The 27,327-nt window shown below is 39.1% G+C and overlaps 1 protein-coding gene across 1 annotated transcript in view; it reads left to right on the top strand.

Moving 5' to 3' along the window:
* SUCNR1 (succinate receptor 1) overlaps positions 1 to 27,327 on the top strand; it is a 119,154-nt gene that overhangs the window by 50,063 nt on the left and 41,764 nt on the right. The window contains exon 2 of the mRNA XM_029213744.1: positions 21,663 to 21,715. Coding sequence (XP_029069577.1) covers positions 21,663 to 21,715 — 53 coding nt within the window. The remainder of the gene's footprint in view (positions 1 to 21,662; positions 21,716 to 27,327) is intronic.

The raw sequence follows: 27,327 nt of genomic DNA, 5'->3' as shown, positions 1-27,327 counted from the left end.
ACATTTTCGTGTCAAATTTAGGGCTTGAGTATCTGGGCGCATATTAGTTATTTTTACTTTGTTATTATAAAAAAATTAATAAGAAAGATTATTCTACTTTTACTCTTTCAATAATCAGATTGTTGAATTTATAAGTCCAGACTTTGTTTACACTGGGAATATAATTTAGAATTGATTGAGATTATAGGCATCATTACTGGGAATACCAAAGAAAAAGTAATGTAATAAACAGCATGTTTGTTTTCTAGGAAATGTGATTTTAAAGTATCTGAAATAACCCTATTGTGAATAGGTCAGCAAGGTAGTCTATGAGAATAGTAAGAAGTTTGCTAGAATACCTCCTTTTAGTTGAGTTCAGTACCAATATCAGTCTAAAAAATTTAAGTTTGAAGTTATTTATGGGAATGCTTCCCATGGGAAGCACAGATCCAACTGAGTTTTTCTCTTACTTTGATAGCCACGGTGATCAGCATCAACCTGAGTGGGTCCTTCTCAGAGCAGTGACAGCTTATCTTTCCTCTGGAATACCTTCATGCAGGTGAGCTATCCTGGTCCATACAGGTGGCAGACCTTTTCCAGTGGGTCCTTCCAGGTCCTTATGACTTTATGTCTCAGGGTTTCTAGGAAACAGAAAAGCTCTTTTAAGTTTTGGACAATGATTATGACAGGATTCCGTTAAATCAGGCACAGGATGTAGTCTCAGACCCAAATTCATAGGCATGACAATTATAAGTTCAGAGGGAGAGATTCTGTTCTTGCCTGTAGGGGTCCCTCTAATTTTTAACAAAGCTAGAAGTAAAGCTCTAGGCCTTTTTAACATAGGTTGCAAAATCTTTCCCAATGAGTTTTTTTTAGAGTTTTATTCATTCATTCTACTTGTGCAGAGGAGTGAGGCTTATAGGAATCTGCAAACGTTTGTATAATTCCCAGACAACAGTAGAAATAAATGACTTCTATATCTAATATGCTCTGATGTGCCCAAAGTAGGAATTATGTGTATTAAGAAAGGCTTTACTGCTGCCTGGGCCATTCAAACATCATATCCACCATAACTAGACAGAATCTTTTTCCTTTTGCAGGCCTTAATTCTATGAAATTCAACTGACACCAGGTTTCTGGAAAGTTGATTAAGGAAAACTCTTTGCATTTATTTTGGAAGTGTCCTCAAAGAATTCTACTGAGAAGTAGCACAATTCTTTAATATTTTAAATAATTTCATCTTTTTATTAGTAGTATCAGTCTAGCTCCTTTAAAATCCTTCTTTTAGAACATTTCTTGGCATCCCAATAATTCTGTTTGCCAGCTTTTTCTGCCTGTTAGTACTGAGTGTACACTGTTACTCAATATACTAAATCTACCTTCAGGTATTCAACTTAACCACAAAAACAACAAAGCAAGTCTTACATATATGTGTAAAAACTTCTTAGATATGAAGAATTTTATAAGACTTTCCTAGTTTCCTCAAATTACAGCTCACTAAAATGAATAAAAAGTGAGAAAACTGTGAATTCGTAACATTCTTAAATGTCAAAACAAAAACAAACCAAAAAAATTTTTAAACTAAAATAAAATCCTTCTTTTATTCAGATGACTTTTTTGACACAGCAGTATTAACCAAACTAATAGGGACTATGATATAGGAATTACTTTGTTAGGTAATTCCCATAGTGCAGCCACATTTCTTTGGGCCCCTTTTACAGTCCATTTGTCCATTTTATGAACAAAAGTTTCTTATAGCATTAAAAGTGGGACTCCTAAATTTGGAGACGGCCATAGGTTAATAGTCGCTTTTGAAACTCTGTCAGCACATTTATTGCCTTTAGAAATTTTGCCCTTCTGCCCTGTGAGTCCTACAATAAATCACTGACATCTGAGTAGGCAGTTGTAAAGCCTCTGATAAAGCAGCTATCAGTTTCCTATGGGATATCTAAGTTCCCATTGATATAAAAAATTCTCTCTTGGGGCTTCCCTGGTAGCGCAGTGGTTGAGAGTCCGCCTGCCGAGGCAGGGGACACGGGTTCGTGCCTCGGTCCGGGAGGATCCCACATGCCGCGGAGCGGCTGGGCCCGTGAGCCATGGCCGCTGAGCCTGCGCGTCCGGAGCCTGTGCTCCGCAACGGGAGTGGCCTCAACAGTGAGAGGCCCGCGTACCGCAAAGAAAAAAAAAAAAAATTCTCTCTTCAAAAAACTTACCGCGGGGCTTCCCTGGTGGCGCAGTGGTTGAGAGTCCGCCTGACGGTGCAGGGGACGCAGGTTCATGCCCCGGTCCGGGAAGATCCCACATGCCGCGGAGCGGCTGGGCCCGTGAGCCATGGCTGCTGAGCCTGCGCGTCCGGAGCCTGTGCTCCGCAACGGGAGGGGCCACAACAGCGAAAGGCCCGCGTACCGCAAAAAACAAACAAACAAAAAACTTACCGCGAACCTCGGAGCAAGATGGCGGCAGCGCTGTCCGCGACGCGCGGGCGGCGGCTACCAAGTTGCCCGTGAGGGGCCCAGGCGGCTCCGGACTGGTGCCCCGCCGCGGGACGGACCAGGCTACGCTCCACCGGCTTCCTCCCGGCCTTCTACTACTCCTATGGGGCTGGGACACCCGGAGGCCCTTTAAAAAAAAAATTTCCCCTGTTTCATGGCAAACACCAAACATATATTTATTAATAGTAGACATATTCATTGTAAATGCAGAACCAAGAATTAAAGCTCTCCTACTGCTATTAACTTAGCTGCTTGTGACGACTTAATTACAGACCAAAAAAAAAAAAAAAATCCACCCCACCCCAAAAAAAATCCTCCAAACTTCCAAGTTTAATAAGAAATCACCATAGCATAGCATCAAAGCCTATTTCAGTTGTTCAAAGCCTCTTCTTACCAAGCCAGAAGACGAATTATCATGGAGAATTATCACGCAAGTTTTTCGTCAGATATTTTGTCTACTCTGCAAATGTTGGAGTCTGTTGTGTAAAATTCTGTACTAGCCCCACGAGTCGCTTTTTTTTTTTTTTTTTTTGATGGTAAGCTGTTATCACTGACTACTAGATTGTAATACTCTGTGACTTATAGCTGACAACAGATGCCTCAAACATTTAGCAAGATTGCAATTTGTCTGGGAGGCCTTATGCCCCTGTGAAGGAAAGAATTGCAGCAAAGCCAAATTATCAATCTTGCATTGCTCTCTAGCTGTTGACACTACCAGCAAATCATCTACATATTGAGTAATTACAGATCCCTCTGGGGGTGGGACAAATCTCTTGCTCACTTTTTGTTTTGTAAATAATTTTTTAAAAATAGAGTCCCAAAAGCCTTTAGGAATCCTTTGCTGTAAATACTGGATACTGGATTCCTTTATAAGCAAAAGCAATAATAATTTAGATTTATCTGCGAGAGGGACAGAAAGTGAGAAATGCAGAACATAGATCAACTATTCAATGCAAAGAAAAACCTTGCAAACAATGGTATTGAAGTCAGAACAGTTGCAGGGTTAGGAACCACACTGATAATGGAACAACAAATTTATTTACTTCTCCGAAATTTTGTACAAAGCCATATAGTCATTGACCATCCATATAAAATTAACCTTCCTTCTTTATTGGAGGCATGGGAGTATTACAGAATGAGCATTCTTTTTAAACTACCCCTTATTTTTCTGATTCTGTTAGATCTGGTTCTAGGGCCAAAAGTAATGCATCAACCTGTTTCAGGGTGCTACTTTCCGCAGTATCCCTTTTCTTTCAGACGACACACAGTAAACAAATCAGGTGGCTTTTTCCCCATAGAAATCCACAGACATTCTGCCAGAGTACAGAATATGCTGGCTTTTAAGTTGCACAGCAGATCTCTTCCCAGGGGATACAGGAAGTAAGGAAATTTGCACTTCAATCAGAGGACCGATTTGTATGGGAACCTTGGAGGAAAAGGAACATGGTGGATCCAATACACCAATATCTTATATTGATCTATCACCAAATGGAAATGAGAAATTCTCAAGGAAATTGCAGAGTAAGTAGCACCAGCATGACCATTTCACCAGTTTCTGTCTCTGAGATCCCTGAATTTGTCAATTTTAAGCCATTTGTCGATTATTTCCTAGCCTCTGGCCTTTCTTGCTTCCCTTGTTCATGAAATTCTTGCATCCTCCAAAGTAACTTTTTACAGCCCTTCTTCCAACATCCCGTTTTCTTGCAATAATTACATATTATCTCTTTGCTTTCATTCCCTTCATAGGTTGTCCAGAGCAGGGATTATTTCTTTTAGTAAAGAGTTCTGAGCAGCTGACATAGCAGTTTTTAATTTATTCCTTTCTTCTTTATCCTTCTCTAGGTTGTCCCCCAAGCTAAGTAGTCACGGTTAAGATTTAAGCAGTAGTCTGTACTGTCCATCCTCCCACCTTTTCCCTAATTCGAGTTTGGATAATCAGTAAGAAAGGCAAGACAAAAGTGGTTAGGGCCAGAGGATGATTTTTGATCCATCCTTGCATCCATGCCAATAATTTCTGAGAAAACCTCAATAAAGCACTGATGGAAGTCAATGGGGGAATGTACCCATCTTCTGGATACACCACTGCAACTTCTCTGAGCTCACCTGTAGCAGAAAGCCTTCAAAGGTCACTCATTAGTGACCCCTCCTCTGGGTCTCTAAAGTCCTTAGATCTTCCAGAGTAGTGTGGGTCGGTGGGGGCAGTAGATAGCTGGCTTCCCTTGGCCACCATACTTTGATGTGGTGATCTTCGGGATGAGCTTGTGCCATCAAAGAACAAAGTCAGCTGGTGGCAGAATTCCATGCTTTGGCCAGTGCACATCTCCACCTGTGAGGTTGTAAACTGGACACAAGCTGCAGAGTACGTCTGCAAACATCTAGGGCACTGGGAAAAGAGGTCTTTAAATAAGTAATATCAGCTGGCGACAAAGTCATGAGAACTACCTGGGTAGCTTCCAATGCTGGTGATCCAAATAGGAAGGTCTGGTTTTCCTATTAAGATTAGAAACATGTAAATTAGATGACACTTTTGTTTCCTTCCTGTGTTGACATTCATCAGCTTAACACCTTGTTCATTTGCCTTTTGCAAGTGACCATGATATGCAGCTGATCTCAGAGAGACAGCAGTGAGTGGTCCTGAAGAGATTTCTTACTTCCCTGCCCAGGAACTGAACCTGGGTAACCTGGATGAAAACCAGGAACCCTAACCGCTAGTCCACCAGGGGCTAGAGGCTAGAAGTAAAGTGGCCCTAGCTCTTTTCCCCGTTTAAAAGCAAGAATGTTTCATGGAGTCAAAAACTGTAAAAACAGGTGCATAGTTTATTATTAGAGACACAGCATAACATGTGGGAGAGCACACAGAGAAACAGTTTGTTTATTTAAGACAGAGTAAGGCAGAAAAACGCACCCAGAGAGAAAGGGTATGGGCGTCCTCTCTAATGAGGAAGAGCGCAGTAAGTCAGAAGCTAGGCAGAAATACACACCCGGAGAGGAGTGCAGGCGTCCTAAATGAGGAGCGCAGTAAAGAGATGATTTAAATTACTTATAGAGGACAGTCCTTCCCCGTCTTTGTTTACCTTTGGCCAATTATATTCTTTCTTTTTTCACAACTGACTGGTCCTAGGACCCTCCCCAACATGTGTACGCACTCTTTGTTAAGATTGATCCTACTGCAGAGGCCTGTGGGTGCATGTCCACACATATTATGGGGTGGTGCCCCCTCCCTTTCTGACCCCCAAGGAACCTTCCTGCGCATGTGCAGACAGAGAAGTTTTCCTTGACCTCAAGAGTGGGCACCTTATCTCTTTTTTTTTTTTAACATCTTTATTGGAGTATAATTGCTTTACAATGGTGTGTTAGTTGCTGCTATATAACAAAGTGAATCAGCTATACGTATACATATATCCCCATATCTCCTCCCTCTTGTGTCTCCCTCCCACCCTCCCTATCCCACCCCTCTAGGTGGTCACAGAGCACCGAGCTGATTTCCCTGTGCTATGCAGCTGCTTCCCACTGTACATCTATTTTGCATTTGGTAGTGTATATATGTCCATGCCACTCTCTCACTTCTTCCCAGCTTACCCTTCTCCCTCCCCATGTCCCCAAGTCCATTCTCTACATTTGCTCCTGTCTGGCTCCTAGGTTCTTCAGAGCCTTTTTTTCTTTTTTTTAAGATTCCATATATATGTGTTAGCATACGGTATTTATTTTTCTCTTTCTGACTTACTTCACTCTGTATGACAGACTCTAGGTCCATCCACCTCACTATAAATAACTCAGTTTCGTTTCTTTTTATGGCTGAGTAATATTCCATTGTATATATGTGCCGCATCTTCTTTATCCATTCATCTGTTGATGGACATGTAGGTTGTTCCATGTCCTGGCTATTGTAAATAGTGCTGCAGTGAACATTGTGGTACATGACTCTTTTTGAATTATGGTTTTCTCAGGGTATATGCCCAGTAGTGGGATTGCTGAGTCGTATGGTAGTTCTATTTTTAGTTTTTTAAGGAACCTCCATACTGTTCTCCATAGTGGCTATATGCGTTTACATTCCCACCAACAGTGCAAGAGGGTTCCCTTTTCTCCACACCTTTCCAGCATTTATTGTTTGTAGATTTTAGGATGATGGCCATTCTGACTCGTGTGAGGTGATACCTCATTATAGTTTTGATTTGCATTTCTCTGATGATTAGTGATGTTGAGCATCCTTTCATGGGTTTGTTGGCAATCTGTATATCTTCTTTGGAGAAATGTCTATTTAGGTCTTCTCCCCATTTTTGGATTGGGTTGTTTGATTTTTTGATATTGAGCTGCATGAGCTGCTTATAAATCTTGAAGGTTAATCCTTTGTCAGTTGCTTCATTTGCAAATATTTTCTCCCATTCTGAGAGTTGTCTTTTCGTCTTGTTTATGTTTTCTTTTGTTGTGCAAAAGCTTTTAAGTTTCATTAGGTCCCATTTCTTTATTTTTGTTTTTATTTCCATTTCTCTAGGAGGTGGGTCAAAAAGGATCTTGCTGTAATGTATGTCATAGAGTGTTCTGCCTATGTTTTCCTCTAAGAGTTTGATAGTGTCTGGCCTTACATTTAGGTCTTTAATCCATTTTGAGTTTATTTTTGTATATGGTGTTATGGAGTGTTGTAATTTCATTCTTTTACATGTAGCTGTCCAGTTTTCCTAGCACCACTTATTGAAGAGGCTGTCTTTTCTCCATTGTATATTCTTGCCTCCTTTATCAAAAATAAGGTGACCATACGTGCGTGGGTTTATCTCTGGGCTTTCTATCCTGTTCCATTGATCTATATTTCTGTTTTTGTGCCAGTACCATACTGTCTTGATTACTGTAGCTTTGTAGTATAGTCTGAAGTCAGGGAACCTGATTCCTCCAGCTCCATTTTTCTTTCTCAAGACTGCTTTGGCTCTTCGGGGTCTTTTGTGTTTCCATACAAATTGTGAAATTTTTTGTTCTAGTTCTGTGAAAAATGCTATTGGTAGATTGATAGGGTTTGCATTGAATCCATGGATTGCTTTGGGTAGTAGAGTCATTTTCACAATGTTGATTCTTCCAATCCAAGAACATGGTATATCTCTCCATCTGTTTGTATCATCTTTAATTTCTTTCATCAGTGTCTTATAGTTTTCTGTGTAGAGGTCCTTTGTCTCCTTAGGTAGGTTTATTCCTAGGTATTTTATTCTTTTTGTTGCAATGGTAAATGGGAGTGTTTCCTTAATTTCTATTTCGGATTTTTCATCATTAGTGTATAGGAATGCAAGAGATTTCTGTGCATTAATTTTGTATCCTGCAACTTTACCAAATTCATTGACTAGCTCTAGTAGTTTTCTGGTGGCATCTTTAGGATTTTCTATGTACAGTATCATGTCATCTGCAAATGGTGACAGTTTTACTTCTTCTTTTCCAATTTGGATTCCTTTTATTTCTTTCTCTTCTCTGATCGCCATGGTTAGAACTTCCAAAACTATGTTGGATAATAGTGGCAAGAGTGGACATCCTTGTCTTGTTCCTGATCTTAGAGGAAATGCTGAGGTGACCCAGCACTGGAGCCTATGGGCTCTTTGGTGGGGCTAATGGAGGACTCTAGGGAAGCTCACACCAAGGTGTACTTCCCAGAACTTCTGTTGCCAGTGTCCTTGTCCCCACAGTGAGCCACATCGGCCCCCCCTCTGCAGGAGACCCTCCAACACTAGCAGGTAGGTCTGGTTCAGTCTCCTATGGGGTCATTGCTCCTTCCCCCGGGTCCTGATGTGCACACTACTTTGTGTGTGCCCTCCAAGAGTGGAGCCTCTCTTTCCCCCAGTCCTGTCAAAGTCTTACAATCAAATCCTGCTACCCTTCAAAGTCTGATTCTCTGGGAATTCCTCCTCCTGTTGCTGGACCCCCAGGTTGGGAAGCCTGACGTGGGGCTCAGAACCTTCACTCCAGTGGGTGGATTTCTGTGGTATAAGTGCTCTCCAGTCTGTGAGTCACCCACCCAGCAGTTATGGGATTTGATTTTACTGTGATTGTGCCCCTACTACCGTCTCATTGTGGCTTCTCCTTTGTCTTTGGATGTGGGGTATCTTTTTTGGTTAGTTCTAGTGTCTTCCTTTCAATGATTTTTCAGCAGTTAGTTGTGATTCTGGTGTTCTTGCAAGAGGGAGTGAGCTCATGTCCTTCTACTATGCCATCTTGAACCAATCTCTCAACACAGAGTATCTCACTGCTTGTTCGTTTATTTTGTTTTTTGGATTCAACATAGGATTGGAATCATATGGTATTTGTCTTTCTCTATCTGAGTCATCTCAGTTAACATAATACCTTCCAGATCCATCCATGTTGTCACAAATGGCAGGATCTCATTCTTTTTTTGTGGCTTTATTTTTATGGCTGAGTGGTATATGTGTATATTTACCACATATTCTTTATCCATTCATCCACTGATATACACTTAGATTGTTTCCATATCTTGGCTATTCTAAATAATGCCACAATGAAGATAAGGGTGCATATATCTTTTTGAATTAATGTTTTTGTATTTTTCAGATAAATACTCAGAAATAGAATAGCTGGGTCCTATGGTAGTTTTATTTTTAATTTTTTGAGGACTCTCCATCTTCCACACATTTTATTCATAAACTTATGCCTCAGACTTTGAGCATCATTGGATCTGCTTGGTAATAAGGCCTGAGGGGCCTTATTTTTTTCAGTCAATTTACATATCTTCCAGGCTCAGACACTGTATTCATCATTCTAGGTCACCAGGATTTTATTCTGGTTGTGAATCTTTATCTGTGAATTTTATCTGGTTGTGAAGCCAAACAAGGTGATGGGAGTGAATCTTGGAAGAAAACTGACTTAAGTGAGGTTATTACATGATCTTCAAGAATTGGAAGATAAATTCTTCAGCCAGAGGATGAAGGAGAAGGGTGACTGCTGCAGGCAAGGCAGGTTTTGTGGACCTTTGACGTTTAAGTATTATTTAAGGAATCAGAGAATCCATACCAATGTTATCAACACAATACTCTGATCTCACTCTTCTTTCTCAAGTTCTTAGTTGCACATAGAAGGCCTGGAAGGACAGTGAATTTAACTGGCAAAGTTTGGGTTTAATTTTAAATACATTGGGCCTACACCTGTAAGAGATGTTGTTCTGTCAGGGCAGACAGAATTTCTGAATTTCTAATGGTGCCATGAGCTGGATATCTAATGGCTTAAATTTATATTGTTTTCTTTCTTTAAATTTTCCATTGCAATCCTTACTTAAACTCCTTATTTTCACCAAAATATTTCATTGTCACTGTGATTTAATCTCCCAAATAGGCATTTCTGTATCCATCATAGTTCTGTAAGAAAAATAGCAGTTTTTCTGCTATGTATCTATCTATGTATTTATGTATCTATGTATCTCTATATAAATGGATAAAGGATAGAAAATTAGGTGTACAGCACCTTTCATATGGTTTGGGGATGAAAGGAAGCAGTAGCCTCAGTTGGCTGCCACACTGAAGTGCTATTGTGTCTGTGAATCTAAGATATTTCTCCCTGGAGATACCATATCATTAGTTCCTGCTTTTTCATCTGGTCTGACAACATCTGTTTTTTATTGGAGACTTGGTCTATTCACATTCAGTGGAGTTATTGATGTCATTGGAATTTTGCTGTTTGATATCATTGCCATTTTGCTATTTGTTTTCTATACGGCTTGAGTAATTTTTTCTTCAATTACTTTTGAATGCCTTATTTTTATGAATCTTTATGTACCAGTTAAATCCTTTACTGATGATTTAAATATGCTTGTGTTCTTTTCGTGGTGGTTGCTCTATGAATATGCACCCTTATTTTATCACAACCTACTCTGTTTAATACTGACTAAATTACAGTAAAATATGGCAACTTTACTGCCTTTGCTGCAATATAGCTCAATTTTTTTCTCTTCTTTCTAGCTGTCAGTGTTATATATTTTATATCTGTATATGTAATAAACAGAAGCTAGAAGAGAAATATATAAGTACGCACACACAAATAAGTTGAAAGTAAAAGGATGGAAAAAGATAAACCATGAAAACTATAACCATAAACATACTGAGTGGATCTAATAATATCAGACAAAATGAACTTTAAAACAAACATTGTTAGAGACATAGATATCCACACAGAGTCTTTTATATTTACCAATATGTTTACAATTTCCAGCGCTCTTCATTCCTTCTTGTGGATGTATGTGATCATGTTGTATCATTTCCATTCAACATGATGGATTTCCTTTAGTATTATTTGAAGGGCAAGGTTTTGCAAGCAACAAAGTCTGTCAGTTTCCATTTATCTAGTGATGACTTTATTGATACTTTCACTTAACATTGAAGGATAGTTTTTCTGGATATAGAATCCTTGCCTGACAGTATATTTCCCCAGCCCCCGCCCCCAGCACTTTGTATGTCCTTCTCATGCCCTCTGGACTCCATTGTTTTCATTTTTTTGGCCACGCCATGCAGCTTGCAAGATCTTAGTTCCCCCACCAGGGATTGAACTCATGCCTAACCACGTGCCTAACTCATGCCTAACCACTGGACTGCCAGGGAATTCCCTAGGCTCCATTGTTTTTGATGAAAAGTCAGCAGTGTCCTCGAGAACAGATTTTGTTTGAGTCTCATGTGTAATTAGGTGACTAATTGCTTTTTTCTTTTGAGGGAGTACTAAATGACATAAACTACGATGAATTTTAAATATATTTTATCACTTCCTCCTCAAAAAAATCCTATGATGTAAAAATTTTTATAGTGATCCCAGTACACAGATGAAGAAACAAGGTAGAGAAATACTATTTAACTTACACAAAGTCAATTAACCTTAAAGACAGGACTTAAACCTTATCTTACATCTCTGGAACCCTTTTCTTATTCACTCTGATAATTCATGACTGACTAGAAATCCAGTGGTAGCCTTTGTGTCCTTGGGCTGTCATATTTTAATTTTATTAAAACACATTGGCGCTCTGCATTGGTTTCCATGTACATCACTATATCAGCTTTTCTCTCTAACTCTGTACTGAAAAGACCCTAACATGCTTTCTCTATCCTCTATTACACATAACTTCATTAGAACCACAGATTTATAACTAGAGTTATAACCATAACTAATCACCATGGAAACTAAGAGTATTATTATATATAAGGCCTTTAGCTTAAAATGAAACTGACATAGAGCTCTTACTTGGCTGGCATGACAACAGAATCCAGCAAGTCTAACAGACATCTGTTTCCATAGATTATGACTATAAAAAACCGAAAAGAAAATTAGTATACTAGTTAAAATTAACAAATAAATTGATGGTTATTTTCTTGAGCAGAAACCCTACAATAATGTTTTTATATTTCCATAGAATGGAAAATTTACAGTAATAAACCCTACAGTTATGTTTTTATATTCCCTTAACTAAAGCCTTGCTCTTCACTGAAATGCCCTGGAGAAAAAAAAATCTAACATTTAGATTCATTGTAGCTATAGACCAAGGGGCAGCAAAATCTGTCTCTGACCAATTGCTTCTGACTTACTTGGAGACCAATGGTTATCTGGAGAATTTGTACTTCATATTACATCAGCAGATTTTTTGAGTAAATTTTGCAAAAGCAACATTATGACGTTCACGTTTTTTGGCTTCTCCTTTTGTTCTGCTTTAAAAGAATCGATTAAAGGGAAGGGTGGGTGGGAGGGGTAGACTGGGAGTTTAGGACTGACATGTGCACACTGCTATATTTAAAATAGATAACCAGCAAGGACCTACCATATAGCACAGGGAGCTCTGCTCAATATTCTGTAATAACCTAAATGGGAAAAGAATTTGAAAAAGAATAGATACATGTATATGTATAACTGAATCACTTTGCTGTACACCTGAAAGTAACACAACATTTTTAATCAACTGTACTCTAACACAAAATAAAAATTTAAAAAGAGGAATGTGTGGAAAAAAGGCTGATATAATTTTGACAAATGGGCATACAAATGCTTGTATTATCAGGGTCCAGATAGGAAATTGAAATGATGCTAAGTATACCAAACAGAAAGAATTTGACTTGGATAGTTGATTATACAGGCATCAGAAGTTTAAAAAAACAAAAACAACGAATCCCAGAGATTTGTAACTACGTGAAGCAACTAGCATTCCTAGGACCAGGTGAACAAAAGGGAAAAGGTAGTGACAGAGGAGCATAGAAACTACATCATGAGGAGAAAATCATTGTTATCTTCGAACCTTTTAGCATATTATGTTTATATACCTCTCCCAGATAATTTTGAGGAGCCATAGAGAATAATGTGAACGCAGGTGGAAACTATAGCACATGTGGTAAGTTTAGAATTTTATGAATTCAGATGTGTGTATGCAACCATTTGATCTGGAGAAGTAAGTTCCAGGGTTCAGCTCTTTTGTTTGTTTGATGGATTGATTGATTGATTCACTTTTTAAAACTAAGTGCTGCATCTTTTGTCTATATAATGTTTAGAAATTTTTCCTTGTTTGTTTGCTTCCTAGTTTATATATCAGAATCATGTTTTTAAAACTCAAGAAAAACAAGCAAGGAGGCATTTGAGCAGGTTTTACTAAAAAATGCTTTGTTTAGGTAGCATTAATGTCAAGAGAGTGGCAGCTGTTTGAAATTCTTATCCTAGACGTTGTCTGGTATTTAACTTCATCAACAAATCAGAGATCATATGACTCTGAGTTAGTTATAGACTGTTATGCCATCATTTGGGGATCCAGAGTACAGACCAAGGACATGTAAGGAAGGTCTCAAGGAAATGCTCTATAAGCAGGCTGGTTGGCATGTACCCAGGGTTAACCATGAGAGACATGATATTCAGAAATGGAAGGAGGGGAGGACCTTAGGATATCATGGCAACTGACTGCCTGCCAAAGCAGCTCTGATGCTGGCCTGCAAAAAAGGTGTGGCTCTGTCTGGCTCCTTGGGGATGTTTTCCTATTACTTCTTTGATTATTTTATTCCTTCATTAAAAAAAACTCTTTCTAGAGATGATCTATTATCTCTCTTTGATTCGATAATTGAACTTTTTGTTAAATTCTACCGGCAAATAAGGAGTCTGCCCCCACAGAGCTTACATTCTAGTGGTGGAGTAAAATAACAAATTAGTATCAAACTAATGAATAAATGAATAATTTAAGAACATGAGAAGTGCTTTGAGGGAGATAAACAGGAGGAAAAGAGAGTGATTTGGGCAGATGGCAGGGGCAGGGCTGTATGGTCACAGAGAGGCTCTCTGAAGAGGAAACATCTGCTTAGAGACCAAAATAATGAAAAGGAAATAGCCGCCCTGAGTGTTGAGGAAAAAGTTTTCCAGCAGAGCCAGTAACAAGAGCAAAATTCCCTGCTGCAAAATATCAACAAGTCCAAGAAAGCATATGAGACATCTGGGATTGATGGGGAAGCTGTAATTTAGTTCGAAGATGTTAGATTAACAGTGGTCTGTAGGCAATGGCAGCAAGTTTTGCTTTCATTCTATGTGCAATGCAGAGCTACCAAAGAGTTTCAAGAAGCAGAACATGTTTTTTCTCATATTTGCTTTTTGCTCTACAATTTACAAAGTCCTTCATTATTTTTTCTTTGAGTCCTGCAATTAATTACTTTTTAAACATTGGCCTTAAAGGGATTTAGTTGTGAAAGGGACAAGCAAGAGGATGATAGACTGAAGGGAGAGTAAAGTGAGATCAAGAGACCTGACAAACTTCATAAACTGAAAAAAATAAAGTTAATTAATAGCAGTATGTTAGAGAAATAGATGGACTGTAAGAGTTGACCAATGGAGGAACATCCCAGAGGAAATAAGAGGGAAGAAGATTCAGAGCATTGGCAAAAGTGTTACATGCGGATAAAAGGACTAGAAGTGCTTACAGAGAGCACTGAGGCTTCCTCCTAGACAAGAGAAAAAGAAGCAAAGTCAAGGCTTAGCTAGATATGTAAGCAGTAAATGAGGGCATTCCAGCTTTGTGTTTTAAGGGAACGTAGTTCTATCCCACTTACTTTCAGACATTTTGCTATTGTCCATGCAGATTTAGGTGGTCCTTCTATATTACCACAATTCTGCTTATATTTCCTTGGCTTACATGCCTAACAGGAGATTGGTCAATTCAGTGACTTGTGTTTTCATGTTTAAATATCCATCACCTAACACAGAGCCAAATCAATATCTCTTCCTATAAGGGAGTTGGGATAGTCTTTTGGAGAATGAGGCTGGTTTAGAACAGCCTATGACCAATGCAGGACCAAAGATAAAAGAGACAGAGCAATTAGGAAGTTTGCTGAGAAACTCCAGTTCTACTGAATTTGGAAGAGTTCTTTCTTACAGGTAAGTCCAGGATTAAATTTTTCTCCCTAGTATTTCAGTGTGGAATAGATGGAGAACCACCAGAATATAAAGTAAGTGCAGGGACTTCCCTGGTGGTGCAGTGGTTAAGAATCTGCCTGCCAATGCAGGGGACATGGTTTCGATTCCTGGTCTGGGAAGATCCCACGTGCCGCGGAGCAACTTAAGCCCCGGCGCCACAACTACTGAGCCTGCGCTCTGGAGCCTGCGTGCCACAACTACTGAAGCCCGCACACCTAGAGCCCGTGCTCTGCAACAAGAGAAGCCCCCGCAGTGAGAAGCCCGCCCACCACAACGCTGCTCGCCACAACTGGAGAAAACCCGTGCACAGCAGTGAAGACCCAACTCAGCCAAAAATAAAATAAAAGTATGTATATTTTAAAAAAAAAACGTACAGTAGGATTTTTGTGAAGGAAACACCCTTCTCTTCATTTGTTCATTCTCACTAATATCCTGCTTCTATTCCTTTCATTTCAGCCTCACAAAATTATGACCAGCTGTCAAGATGGACAGCAGACAGACTTGATGCTAATGTCATATCAACCAACCAAGAGCTGTGTGGACTTGTTTTCTGACCAGTTGCTTTACATACCAAGATTCTCTCGGCTTTATGGGCTGATGCGTGATTATGCCAAAAATAAATGTTTCTTAGATAAGACTGAGTAGGTGACAGAAAGTGAAGGCTAGGCTACGCTGATCAGAGTCAAGAAAAAAAAAAATGTATACGTGTGTATGTTATTCAGGCAGAAAGGAAGACCTAAAAGTAAATGATTTCATTTCTCAGTGATAATGGGTATCATTTTAAATACGTCAGATCTTGCTTTAGGAGACAGAAATCCCAAGATCACATGGCTAGTAAGTGGCAAGGCTAGAAATCAACCCCAGACAGCCCAGCTTCAAAGCCTGTCCTATCATTTACTTAATGATATTGGAGGCTACTCTTCCCTTCCTTAGGGAGGATGGTTGGGAGAGGAGGGATAAGTATAAAACTGTTAACTACCTAGGTCACCTAGGTCACCTTAGGCAAGTCTCAAGGTTCCTGGGTCTGCCCCAAAGCTCCACAGCTCCACTGGGGATAGTGTATCATGTAAATCACCAAGAATTAATTATGCATAGTTGTTTACCATATAAACCCATCAACACCTTCATTCAGCACATATTTCTGATGTACCTCAATAGTGCAAACAACATTTAACACTCTGCAAAATAATCACTACAAATAATAACATGTATTCTTCCTAGCGGACCGGGCTCAGGTTGGTTCTTGTCCCAAGTGGATGTGCTCGGGGGAGGAGGAGAAGAGTGTTTGAGCTGCACAAATACCCAGGTATTTAGATACTCATCAGACTCCAGAGGGGGCATGAGACACAGGAGCCAGGAACCAGAAAAAAAGGACTTAGATTTCCTCTGTGCTCCGAGCATTTTAACCTGGACTTGAGGAGAATCTGCCCAGCAACCTATCAAAAGGAAGCAGTGGGGGAAAAGCCAAGCTGCTGTGGTTGGTGGATTTAGAACATTTTAGCTCAAACATGGCAAATCTTTGTTTCCAAATGCTAGGAAATCACCCAATATTATTGATTGTGCCATATAATTTATAACTACCCTTCTAGTCTTTAAAACTTTACATATTTTGGCATGCCTCTTTCAAGTTTCTTTTTTAATATCATTTTTTAAAGTGGAGTCTAATCTTGGTAGGCATTACTCTAGATAGGAATGTTCTCCCAGGACTGGTATTCACTTCATTCTCTTGATACAATTATTTCTAATTGTATTTAAAAAATTCTCAGCTCTCCCTTTTCCCTAGGCTCTAGGCTAGGGTATCATTATAAAATAAAATCATAACTCTTTTTGGAAAGCCTAAGAGCCCTTAAAACTTAAATCTCTTATAAAAGATTGTAGAATTCTGACAGGAGGCTGAGGGTGGGTTAGGGAAGCATCTCATTTGTCAGTTTCTAGAAAACAGTAGTGTTTTTTTGTTTTGTTTTATTTTTTAGTACATTTGAGGCTCTGAAGAAGATGAGGTGCCTGCATAAGAAGAATGAATGTTTCATTGTGGAGCTGTTTTCCCTCAGAGAACATCTGTTGACACCATTCAGAGGGTGTATCTGAGTGAGAGATCTCTCTTGCAAGAAAAACCCTAAATGACTGTCAGAGAAGCATACACTCCATTTTATCTCCTAGCGATATGATGTCACTCTTCTTTTTCAAGCTGAGGTCTCAGATTATCAAAAGGCCTCGACTCCCATAAGTTCTCAGGAGCTGACTCACTCCGGAGGGAGCCCCAGTATTATGCCTGTGGTATAACCCAGCAAGCCTGCAGTCTTGGAGAGACATGTTCTCACTACTGTCAGGATAAGCCAGGCATACGAGTTGAGATCATGACATCCAAAAACTTAGTGTTACTAAAGCTAAAAGCTCTGTCCTTCTGATCCTAGCAAATTATGCTGTCTGGAAATGAAATCTCCTCCCTAAAAAGTGGCTGAGTCTATGCAATGATCTTGATCAACTTTTGTCGTGGGCTTTAAAATTCTATGCCGGTAAAAGGCCTGAAGTTTAGAATACATATTTCCTCATTTTCAAATGCTTATGAGGAATGGGGATCAGTTCAGCAGGGGTTGATATGTGGGCTGGCTTTTCAGCTATGAACAGTTCTAATTTCAGTTGCTCTTTCATTCTCTTTATCCTTAGGCTGAGATGCATGGTGTCTGTTTAGAGATCTAACCACTATTTTTCAACTTTTAAAATCTTTATTCTATGAATTAAATACCAAATTTAAACGTGTGTATTTTTAAAATCTCAAACAAAAGAATAGGCAGTGAGAGTAAATTGTGACTATTTGGAGTGTAGGACGCATTACACCCGGGCTAGATCTCAGGCAGTAATTTGGAATTAGAGACTGGGGCTAAGTGAATAGGAAACTTCATATTTTATCTATAATAATTTAAATGAAATACTTCACTTGGATATATTTAAGTATGTAGGCTGTTGGATAACTTCCATGTTTAAATCTAGCTGAATTTAGAAGTAATGTAGCTGAACATATTAGCTAAATCTCACTTATTTATAATGGATCAAAACATTGACTGCAGTGAAGATCTTTTCTTCATTCTAACCATGCATTCATTCTTCATGAACATTCAGTTAATTATTCAAGATTAATGCAGACATGAACTTTTCCTTCTTGCGCCAAAGAATGGTTTTCAATATGTTAGCCTTATAATTGTTACACAGTAGTTATCATTTTTAGATAGACGAGCACACAAATATACTTCCCTGAAAAAAAAAATTGATTCTGTTAGAAAATATTTTTCCCAACTAATCAAATTAACTTCAAGTAAATATAGAAGGGTGGTTAAAAGTTTCAATCAAGGGACTTCCCTCATGGTCCAGTGATTAGGACCTGGTGCTTTCATTGCTGTTGCCCAGGGCTCAGTCCCTGGAGGGGGAGCTAAGATACCACTAAGCTGTGCAGCATGGCCAAAATAAATAAATAAATAAAAGTTTCAGTCAACCTATGAAGTCGAAATAAGAATAAAATGAATACAAGAGTACCCAAGCCATTTCTTTTAAAAATATTAATCTGTATAATTGGTATAAAAACAAATAAGACATTAGTTATGAACATTTTTCCATATTTTAAAATAAAATATCAAAAAGAAAATTAATTAGTGGAAAATAATGGAATGAAAATTTATTCCTCCAGCATAATTTGTGACTTCAACACAGTTCTTCTATCTATCTCTTAGAAGAAAATAAGAGATAAACTGGGTATGGTCAATCAAATGAATTGAGATTTTTAGTGCTCAATCAGTTTTTCAATATTTGCAAAGAGACTGTGAAATTGTTTTCACGGTCAGAAGACAACAATATAAAATTCAGTAAAAAGAAATTAAAACCAGATCTGTTCAGCCTGAAAGTAACTTTTAACCAGAAAAAGAGGCTACAGAGTGATTATTTTCTTTCATTTGTTCTTAGTCTGCCCCCTAGTGGTCTCCAGAAAGCTGTTACCCAGCACAAGTTAAAATGGCAAAGTTATAAAAGTCTTATTATATATATCCAATAAGATCAAGTTTTAATATCCCTTAAAGTGGTTTAGAAAAATGTCTCATCCTGCTTTAGTTTAGCATACAAAACAATATTTAAAATTAGAAATACATGCCTCGGGGCTTCCCTGGCGGCTCAGTGGTTAAGAATCCGCCTGCCAATGCAGGGGACATGGGTTCGAGCCCTGGTCCGGGAAGATCCCACATGCCGCGGAGCGACTAAGCCCGTGAGCCACAACTACTGAGCCTGCGCTCTAGAGCCCGCCAGCCACAGCTACTGAGCCCACGTGCCACAACTACTGAAGCCCGCGCGCCTAGAGCCCGTGCTCCGCATCAAGAGACACCACCGCAGTGAGAAGCCGGCGCACCACAACGAAGAGTAGCCCCCGCTCGCCGCAACTAGAGAAAGCCCACGCTCAGCCACGAAGACCCAATGCAGCCAAGAATAGATAAATAAAATAAATACATTTATTTAAAAAAAAAAGAAATACATGCCTCAAAACCTACATCTTTGAATAAATTGAAGATATTTCCTTTATTCTTAATATTATTTTTAAGAATGAAAATAGTATATAAACTATATATAATCAATAATTTTAAGATTTTTATTTTTACAAACTATAGAAATTGGATCTTTGAAGCAATTGTCAAAAAATACTATATGAAACAATTTGGCTGAGGGCTCTTTTTGTGCTCATTCACTGTCCCGTGTGATAAATGGAATATTTATAAATGGAATGGAATATTTATAAATGGAATATTTCCTGCCATATTAATAAACAAAGGACGTCACAGTCACCAAAGATTGCAGCCCTCCAACGTGAGCTGGTGAGCCCTGAGGAAACTCAGGGTTGAAAAAAAGAGTATCTGCCATCTAGCAGCCATCAGACTGCAGCCACTCCCTGCGGTGAGCCCTGAGGAAACCCAGCATGTGAAAATACAGGCCCCAGATAGCTAAGGTGTATATCAAAGGAATGACTTCAGTGAGCCCAGACTCTTACATCTTCCCATATATAGAAAAGCTCGAAATTCCTTAACTTGAGATATCTGGTTCTCTTTATTTAACAATAATCTTTTGACGTTCCCAATTACCTCCTCTTTGTTGCAAAACTCCTATATATCCTGGCTCCCCGCTTCGCCTCCTGGGAGCAGTTTCTCAGAGTTATCTGAAACGCTGTCTCCCGGCTGCAGTCTTCATTTTGCCCCAAATAAAACTTAACTCACAACTCTCACGTTGTGCATATATTCTTTTTAAGTCAACACGTCAATAAATTTTGAAAGCATTTATCACTTCCTTACAAAATAAATTGGGTTTTTATTGTCTGAGAGAGGATCAGGCACATTCAATAGTATTGTAGCTGGTTGTCCTTAGAAATTGCTCTGGTGGAGACATGGCAAACCAGATGAGGATTTTATTGCTGATTCTGTCATCTTTCCTTGGTTTGCCTAAACTTTAAATGCCAATGTTTTGTAGATTTTAAAAGGTATCCAGTGATAACTATCTCCTGGCATATTTTGGTAACTAATAGGTCGATGTTGTATTATAAGTTCTTAAATTTTGAATATTTAAAGAGGTAATATCTAAACTACAATATTATTAATATTACACTTGATTTCATTTTTTTATTACTTATTCCATATCTTTCATTTTATCTTTTACATTACACACAGTCCTTCTGTGACTTAGGGGATTTGTTTTTGTTTTGTTTTCTTTTTTGGTGGAGAAATTGGTTTTTAGCTTTCCATGTTTTAATGAATGAGTGGATTATTAAATTAAGTGAATAAAGGAAATAATAAACACAAACCTTATAATTCATCATTTAAATTTTAAAAGCGATGCATTTTTTTTCATAAAGAGAATTTTTTTAGTCCTAAAAAAAGAATCTTTATAGCCCTATATATTCATTCCTTATCAAATACAGTTAAAATAAAAACAAAAATTCAGATAAAAACAAAAACTGCACATCTAAATTGGATCTGCCTCTTTTCTCTTACCAATAATGGAAAAATAACCAGCTTGAGCAACTTTGTAGAAAAGATGCACGTGACCTCAAGGTCAAAGACAAACAGCAGAAAAGGTCATATTTTATTATGGCGCTAACACAAATAGAAGAGAAAGCAAACATCTCTGTCCCTGCTTTCATAGTACACAGGATTAAAAGCAACAGCTGGCTTCCTGAAGCCATCTATCACGAACACGATTGCCGAACATCAACTTAGAGAGATCGCTATTTCATAAACTGAGTTGAAGGTGTAGACAAACAAAACGTGCCAACTTGCCACCCCAAAATGTGTCTCACATGCCAATAATTTCAGGCTGAAAACAATCAAGGCCCAAAAGAGTTAGGAAGAAACTGTGACTTTCCCCCTAACTGCCTTGAAACAATTTAGATAGAGGGCCTGTTCCTGGGACAGAGCTATCACCAGAGATCTCTGCAAAGAATATGGGGTTAGATGGGGTGAGGGAAACTCAGCTGGGCCTAGTGATTAGAGTCCACTCACTGTCCCACTGTCTCTGCAGGGCCCAGCAAACATTTATTTACCAAACATTTGCTTTTCCATCTCCATGTGAATTGCCATTCTCCCCTTTGAAGTCCCAAATTACAATGACCAACACCCTCTTTTGTCTTTAGCTGAAGATGATATTTAAGGTGAGGCTTTTAGCCATTTTGGTGACTTACTCAGTTCTTCTGGGTCTCTCCCATATATACACGTTATTAAAATTTGTTTGATTTTCTCCTGTTAATCAGTCTCATGTCAATTTAATTTTTAGACCAGACAGAAGAACCTGGAAGGGTAGAGGAGAATTCTTCCTCCCCGACAAAGGTACATGGAGAGAAGGGGCCTCTAATTTCTGTTCTGGGACTTCTAGCTGACAGCACACCCTCTCACAGCTTCTCCCTCAGCTCAGAACAATGGCTCAACACGTCATTAATTTGTGTAAAATCCTCGCAATTTTGCCATATCTAGGTGAAAACTATACTGTTAATTTTCTTAATGTTTCTTAATAATTAACTGTTTGTAAATTAAATTACATTGATTTTTAAAAAGTAAACTTCAGGGACTTCCCTGGTGGCGCAGTGGTTAAGAATCCACCTGCCAATGTAGAGGACATGGGTTCGATTCCTGGTCCGGGAAGATCCCTACATGCCGCAGAGCAACTAAGCCCGTGCGCCACGACTACTGAGCCTGCACTCTAGAGCCCGTGAGCCACAACTATTGAGCCCATGTGCCACAACTACTTAAGCCTGTGTGCCTAGAGCTTGTGCTTCACAAGAGAAGCCACCACAATGAGAAGCCCGTGCAACGCAACAAAGAGTAGCCCCCACTCACCGCAACTAGAGAAAGCCCGTGTGCAGCAACGAAGACCCAAGGAAGCCAACAGTTAAATAAATAAATAAATTTATTTTTAAAAAGTAAACTTCGGGACTTCCCGGGTGGTGCAGTGGTTAAGAATCCACCTGCCGATGCAGGGGACATGGGTTTGAGCCCTGGTCTGGGAAGAACCCACATGCTGCAGAGTAACTAAGCCTGCGAGCCACAACTACTGTGCCTGCATGCTGCAACTACTGAAGCCCGTGTACCTAGAGCCTGTGCTCTGCAACAAGAGAAGCCACCGCAATGAGAAGCCCGTGCACTACAACAAAGCGTAGCCCCTGCTCACCGCAACTAGAGAAAGCCCGCGTGCAGCAACGAAGACCCAACGCAGCCAAAAACAGATAAATAAATTAATTTTTTTAAAAAGTAAACTTCATATTACATCATAACTAGTAAACCAATATCACCTTTCATGAATGTAATGAACATAGAATACCAATAAATACTATCTGAATACTCTTGCCTGTCAATGCTCTGAGCCTGACACCTCATAGCCCCCCCCTGTAAAAAGGGCAATAGTGTTAAAGAATTGTTAAAAAACTTAATATTCTTTAAAATATCAAAATCAGGCTTTCTTCTTGATGTATTCCCAAAGGTTGAAAAGGGACTGAATCTTTCTCGTATGTGAGCAGATGTCACGGTAACCCCTACAATCATGTGGTGTCTTGCCATCAGTAAGAGGACCATACTTGGGAAACAAAGGATGAGAACTGAGTATAAGGCCAAGAATGGTGATAGTTCAGACCCTTCATACAGAAAAATGTGAATTTCATATCAAGCTCCGAGATGACTCAGCCTAGACCATTAGGCCTCCCAAGATTAGAGTGGAGTGTATTCAGTACTTACTGCATGAGGCACAACAGATCTGATTCTCCAAAGACTCTGTGCTCTGCACCTGTCCTTATCATTCCTTTTTCCTGATATACTGTTGTCTCACCATGTTCGCTCCAAGTCAATTGGCTGTTAATGTACAGAAGCTATTATATAAGACTCAGAGCAACTTACGGATATAAGTTAAACACAATAAGATTTGGCAAAAATGTGCAGTTTGGAATTTCCTGTTGTTTCCAAGTTTACTAAAATCTAACAGTAATAGCCTGAAGTCAGAGCCGTGTTTAGTTTGCTTGTTTTATCTTCAGTTTTATCAATCATTGAGTGTTCAAGATCCATTTTTTGTTTGCCTCCAAAGTCTACCGCTGATCAATATATAATTCCATTTCCAGAAACAAATGATAAAACTTGATAAAGTAAGTTATGCCCAAAATCTTTGGTCAATTAACACCACTTGGCTGAACGTAATCCATTTCATTTTCCAAGGCTCAATTCAAAATTGTATCCTCTTCCTTTAATTCTCCAATAAGAACTTTACTTACTTATTTGCAGTGACAATTTCATCCTCCTTTTCCTTAGTAGTAGTTCACCCAGTTTTCATTTCTGTATTCCTCTCTGGTGCCATCACAGGGTTTTGTACTTAAAAACTAAATAAATACTTCCTGAATCAGTTCATGGAATGAGAAAATATGAAGTGATTATATTCAAACAAGTCTATATTACAGTCTTCACAAATAATATGTCGATTTTTTTTTTTTTTTTTGCGGTACGCGGGCCTCTCACTGTTGTGGCCTCTCCCGTTGTGGAGCACAGGCTCTGGACACTTAGGCCCAGCGGCCATGGCTCACGGGCCCAACCACTCCGCGGTGTGTGGGATCTTCCCGGACCGGGGCACGAACCCGTGTCCCCTGCATCGGCAGGCGGACTCTCAACCACTGCGCCACCAGGGAAGCCCAACATGTCGATTTTTATGAGGAGAATATCCATTGTTTTTTGCATAACAATATACTAAATCTGTAATAAAAATGAGCTCTGAAAATATGATATTTAGGAGGTTAACTTTGTATTTTAAAATCTAATGTACAGAATTTTTATATAGGTACAGAGTTGTGTATACAAAGGTTCTCCCCCTACTGTTAAGAATGGAAAAAGTCATAATTTTATCCTTATTTCATTTAATAGAGTATATATCTGCCCTCAGATAATTTATTTCACCAAATATTTTATTTTTTATAAATTGAAACTGCCATAACTATGTCATATAATTGCAGCTTGTATTCAGATGTAGAGTCTAAAACTTTTAGAGTTGTTTCATAAAAGCAGAATTAACAAACTTTTAAAAAAATATTTATTTATTTGGGCCTAGCTATAACTTATTACTGAATAAAATATAAATCAAAGTTAATCATTCTCCATATCTTTATCATTTTAAAAACATGTCTGAAATGGTGGATTATTTCATCATTGGAATTTTAATCAATTACAGATGTTCTATCTTATAATTTATTTATTTACTCAGCAAATATTTAATCTGCTCTTATGTGTCAGGCACTTCAAGTATATAATAATTAATTAAATTTTGTTCATTCTTTTTTTTTGAACCATTGAATTGTACTCTTTCTTTCTTTCATTCTTTCTTTTTGGCCATGCTGAAACAGGAGGGAAGGAGGCAGGGCACAACCTTTGAAAGAATGACATAGCCCAAGGACATGACATAAACTGATTGGAACCAAATGGGTCCAAGATGGCGAACAAGTCGACTTCCACTAGACCTTGAGCCTCAGTATACGCTTACTGTAACACATCATCAAGCTAAATGACACACCCACAGGCGCCATGACAGTTCCAAGACGGACCATAAGCATCAAAAAGTAGGTGGTGGGGTTTCCCTGGTGGCTCAGTGGTTAAGAGGCCGCCTGCCGATGCAGGGGACACAGGTTCGTGCCCCGGTCGGGGAAGATCCCACATGCCGCGGAGCGGCTGGGCCCGTGAGCCATGGCCACTGAGCCTGCGCGTCCAGAGCCTGTGCTCCGCAACGGGAGAGGCCACAACAGTGAGAGGCCCGTGTACCGCAAAAACAAAAACAAAAACAAAAACGCACCTATTTGGGCTTCCCTGGTGGCGCAGTGGTTGAGAGTCCGCCTGCTGATGCAGGGGACACGGGTTCGTGCTCTGGTCCGGGAGGATCCCACGTGCCGCGGAGCGGCTGGGCCCGTGAGCCATAGCCGCTGAGCTTGCGCGTCCGGAGCCTGTGCTCCGCAACGGGAGAGGCCACAACACTGAGAGGCCCGCATACCGGGGGGCGGGGAGGGGGCGGGGAGGGGGCGGGGGGGGGGAAGTAGGCAGTGGCCCAATTCTTGGAAATCCCCGCCCCTTCCCAAAATAACTGGAATACTCCCCCCACTCATTAGCCTGTGAAATTACCCACTCCTATATAAACTGACAATCCCATACCCTGGTGCTTTCTCACTTTCTGAGATGGCCCACACTCTGTGGAGTGTGTTTCTCTCTAAATAAATCCACTTCTTGCCTATCACTTTGTGTCTCACTGAATTCTTTCTGCAATGAGACATCAAGAACCTGAGCTTCATTAAGTCCTGAAAGCAGGTGTGTGATCTCAGTTGGAAGATTGTGGGTTTTGGCCCGGTTTGAGTCCCGGCATGTGGGTTCAAGTCCCAATCTGAGGTGCACGTGGCTTGCAGGATCTTACTTCCCCTACCAGGGATCGAACCCGTGCCCCTGCAGTGGAAGCGTGGAGTCCTAACCACTGGACCACCAGGAATTCCCTAATTCTTATACATTCTGTTTAGTTGGGGCTCCTTTGGTTTAAAGTAAAAGAAACACACTCAAGCCTGCTAAATAATAGAGCAGTAAGTGGAGAAGAAATGGGGGAGAGAAAGTACAAAGAATGTCTCATAGAAAGCCAAGGGCAAGAAATGTACAGAGCAAGAAATCATGGAAATATGAAGGTAACAGCAACCGGGGACACAGTCTCTCTCTCCCAGAGAGGGGTCCTCTTCTTGTTCTGGACTGATTTAAAATTGAATAAATAACACAGCAACGGCCTTAACTTCATAGAAAATCTTGATATATGTGTTGGCTTCTGCTCTTGAGGCTGCCTCATTTTCTGACTGTTGTGCTTACTTTTGAAACCAGGCCATTTAAACCAAAGGTCAAACCACGAACAGCTGCTCCTTAACGAAACTTCAGAATAAGGACTTACTTGCTCAGCAGGGCCTGGAGGTGAGCAGAATTTCTTAAGTGTGTGAGTGGGCTTTTTCACACATTGCCCTCCAAAAGTTGACAATTTTGTTGAGGTAGATAGCACATTATCCAAAGCCTTCTTTGCATGTTCAGAGGTAGAACCTAATTTTACTTACTACTTTTTTTCTTTTTTTCAGATAATATGTTGACTTAATATATTTTTTCCTAAGTCACTTTCCAAGTGAAATTTTTAACAGGTTATAAACTAAATTCTATTTTCTAAGATATTTTTCAGTACTTTATTATTTTTTAATTTCAAACTGTTCCCTAAGATTTAATTTCAGCTCTATCTATCTTCATAATACACTAGTGCTAATATTTTCCTTTCAGTTTTGCTCTTGTCAAAGCTGGGAAGAAAAACCATATTTTTAAGTTCTTGATATAAGAAACAAGACAATAAACCATGCTTTTTATATTTGAAGAAATATCAGTAGCATAAAAATTATTCATCACTAGAAAATTTTGAAAAATTCCATGTAGCTTAGTTTTGAAGTTATTTCCTTTTTTCCTCATTAATTCCTCTTTTATTGTTCCTATCATAGTCTCTATTTGATATTATCAAAGAGATATTTTATATTATCATTTTTGCCATTTTGTATTTTTAAGTATAAAAGTTTTGTATTTCCAATTGGAAATTTTAAAAATTTGTATTATTGAAATATAATATATTATTTCAGCTGAGAATGTATAAGCAACCCTTCTCTATTAATGACAAATCATATCTTGTCTTTCATTAATTAGGCTATACCTTGTCTATTTGAAAATTCAAATAACTTGATTTCCTTTGCTTTCAATTTTGTCTAGTTTTGCTCTTTTAATATACTTCCTCTTTCTGGGTTTCTTTAGTGGGAGACTGAGTGGTAGTAGTTACATTGTATATGCTTTACAAATATAGACATTTAGGTCAATACATTACCCCTTAAGGAAGAGCTGGAGACAAGGCATACCTTCTGTGAAATGGTATG

This window comes from Monodon monoceros, unplaced genomic scaffold (assembly GCF_005190385.1).
Source record: "Monodon monoceros isolate NGI ecotype Baffin Bay Population unplaced genomic scaffold, NGI_Narwhal_1 Super_Scaffold_11, whole genome shotgun sequence".
NCBI lineage: Eukaryota > Metazoa > Chordata > Mammalia > Artiodactyla > Monodontidae > Monodon > Monodon monoceros.
This window is presented reverse-complemented; position numbering and strand designations above follow the sequence as displayed.